The sequence below is a fragment of the Bison bison genome, unplaced genomic scaffold (assembly GCF_000754665.1).
Source record: "Bison bison bison isolate TAMUID 2011002044 unplaced genomic scaffold, Bison_UMD1.0 scf7180017864407, whole genome shotgun sequence".
In the NCBI taxonomy this organism is placed as follows: Eukaryota; Metazoa; Chordata; class Mammalia; order Artiodactyla; family Bovidae; genus Bison; species Bison bison.
The window spans coordinates 64,689-65,994 of NW_011494976.1; the positions used below are offsets into that span (position 1 = coordinate 64,689).

The 1,306-nt window shown below is 53.6% G+C and overlaps 1 protein-coding gene across 3 annotated transcripts in view; it reads left to right on the forward strand.

Annotated features, from left to right (window-relative positions):
- The window catches only part of LOC105002246 (cAMP-dependent protein kinase type I-beta regulatory subunit-like), a 19,709-nt gene that overhangs the window by 14,898 nt on the left and 3,505 nt on the right, over positions 1-1,306 (forward strand). For 2 of the 3 annotated variants that reach the window (XM_010858781.1, XM_010858780.1), the window contains exon 3: positions 549-1,114. The exons of the other annotated variant lie outside the window; for it this stretch is intronic. In XM_010858781.1, coding sequence (XP_010857083.1) covers positions 549-665 — 117 coding nt within the window. In that variant the 3' untranslated portion in view covers positions 666-1,114. Of the gene's footprint in view, positions 1-548; positions 1,115-1,306 lie in introns of those variants that run through there. 3 annotated transcript variants of the gene reach the window in all.

A 1,306-nucleotide genomic window follows, 5' to 3' on the forward strand; every position in this document is an offset into this window, starting at 1 on the left:
ACCGCACAATTGCACTCATCTCACACACTAGTAAAGTAAAGCTCAAAAAAAAAAAAAAAAATGAGATAAATAAAAAATAAGATGAGAAATTAATGAGCTGTGTGTCTGAGTTTCCTCGGGTGCCATAGCAAATTGACAAGAAATTGGGCAGCTTAGAACAGGTATGTATTACCTCAGTTGTGGAACCCAGAAACCCCAAATCAAGGCTTTGGCAAAGGCAGTTACTTCTGGGGACTCTGACGGGGGTCCATCCTGGGTCTCCCCTGCTTCTCGGGGCTGTGATGGGGGTCCTCCCTGGGCCCCCTCAATTTCTGGGGGCTGCCCTTGACTGGCAGACCCATCATCAGACGGTCCCATGTTCGTCCCTGTGTGTCTGTGTCCAGACTTCCTCCTAAAAGGATGCATGTCGCTGGATTAGGGCCACTCCGATGCAGGATGACCTCATCTTAACTTGATTGTTTCTGCGAAGAGTTATTTCCAAATTAAGCCACACTCTGCAGTTCTTGATGGGCATGAGTTTTTGAAGGGCCCTTTCAACCCACTGCCAGGTGCTACCTGAGAAGCCAGGAGGAGAGAAAGAAAGCAAGACAGAAACATGGGAAATCAACAAGGATAAAAGCAGAAGTCAGTCTAGCAGAAATCGAAGAAACAGCAGCAGACAATAAAGTCAGAGCCTGACTCTGACGAGATGGGCGAAGCCAGCATCCCAGAGGGCCGCCACACTGTGGGCTGCACACACTGTAATTTGCCACACGCAGGGGAGGACAGGGTCGAGGAGGAGGAGGGTGGTGGGGGGTGGACTCAGAAGGCACCTCCTCCAGGAAGCCCTCCTTGACTCCTTGCTGAGGATGGTCCAAGAGCCCGCTGCTGCTGGCACAGCCCCTTGTACGTGGCTCTCTAGTGGAGCTCACCCACCGTCTTGCTGAGCCCTCTTACCGTCTGTCCTTTTCGAGCTCTGACAGTAACCTCCTTCATGACAGAACCATGCCCTTTTCCCCTGTTGCATTTTGTGTATGAAGCCTCGTATACAGAAGGTGCCCAATAAATGATCGAAGCCCTGTGTTTCTCTTTTTGCCCTGCAGCTGAGTGACCGGGTGCCCTGGACACGCCCCTTACCCTGGGACTCTCCTGCAAGGGAGAGGGTGGGTGGTGTTCCCGCCCAGTGAGTGGGGGGTGGGGGGAGGGGTTCCACTGTCCCAGGGTCCCAGGCGTGCGGGGTGTTGGGGGGTCAGCTCAGTTATGCAGCATCTCCCTAGACCCCCCGTCATTGTCTCCCCTCGGGCTGGAAGCCTGCACTTCACCCCCT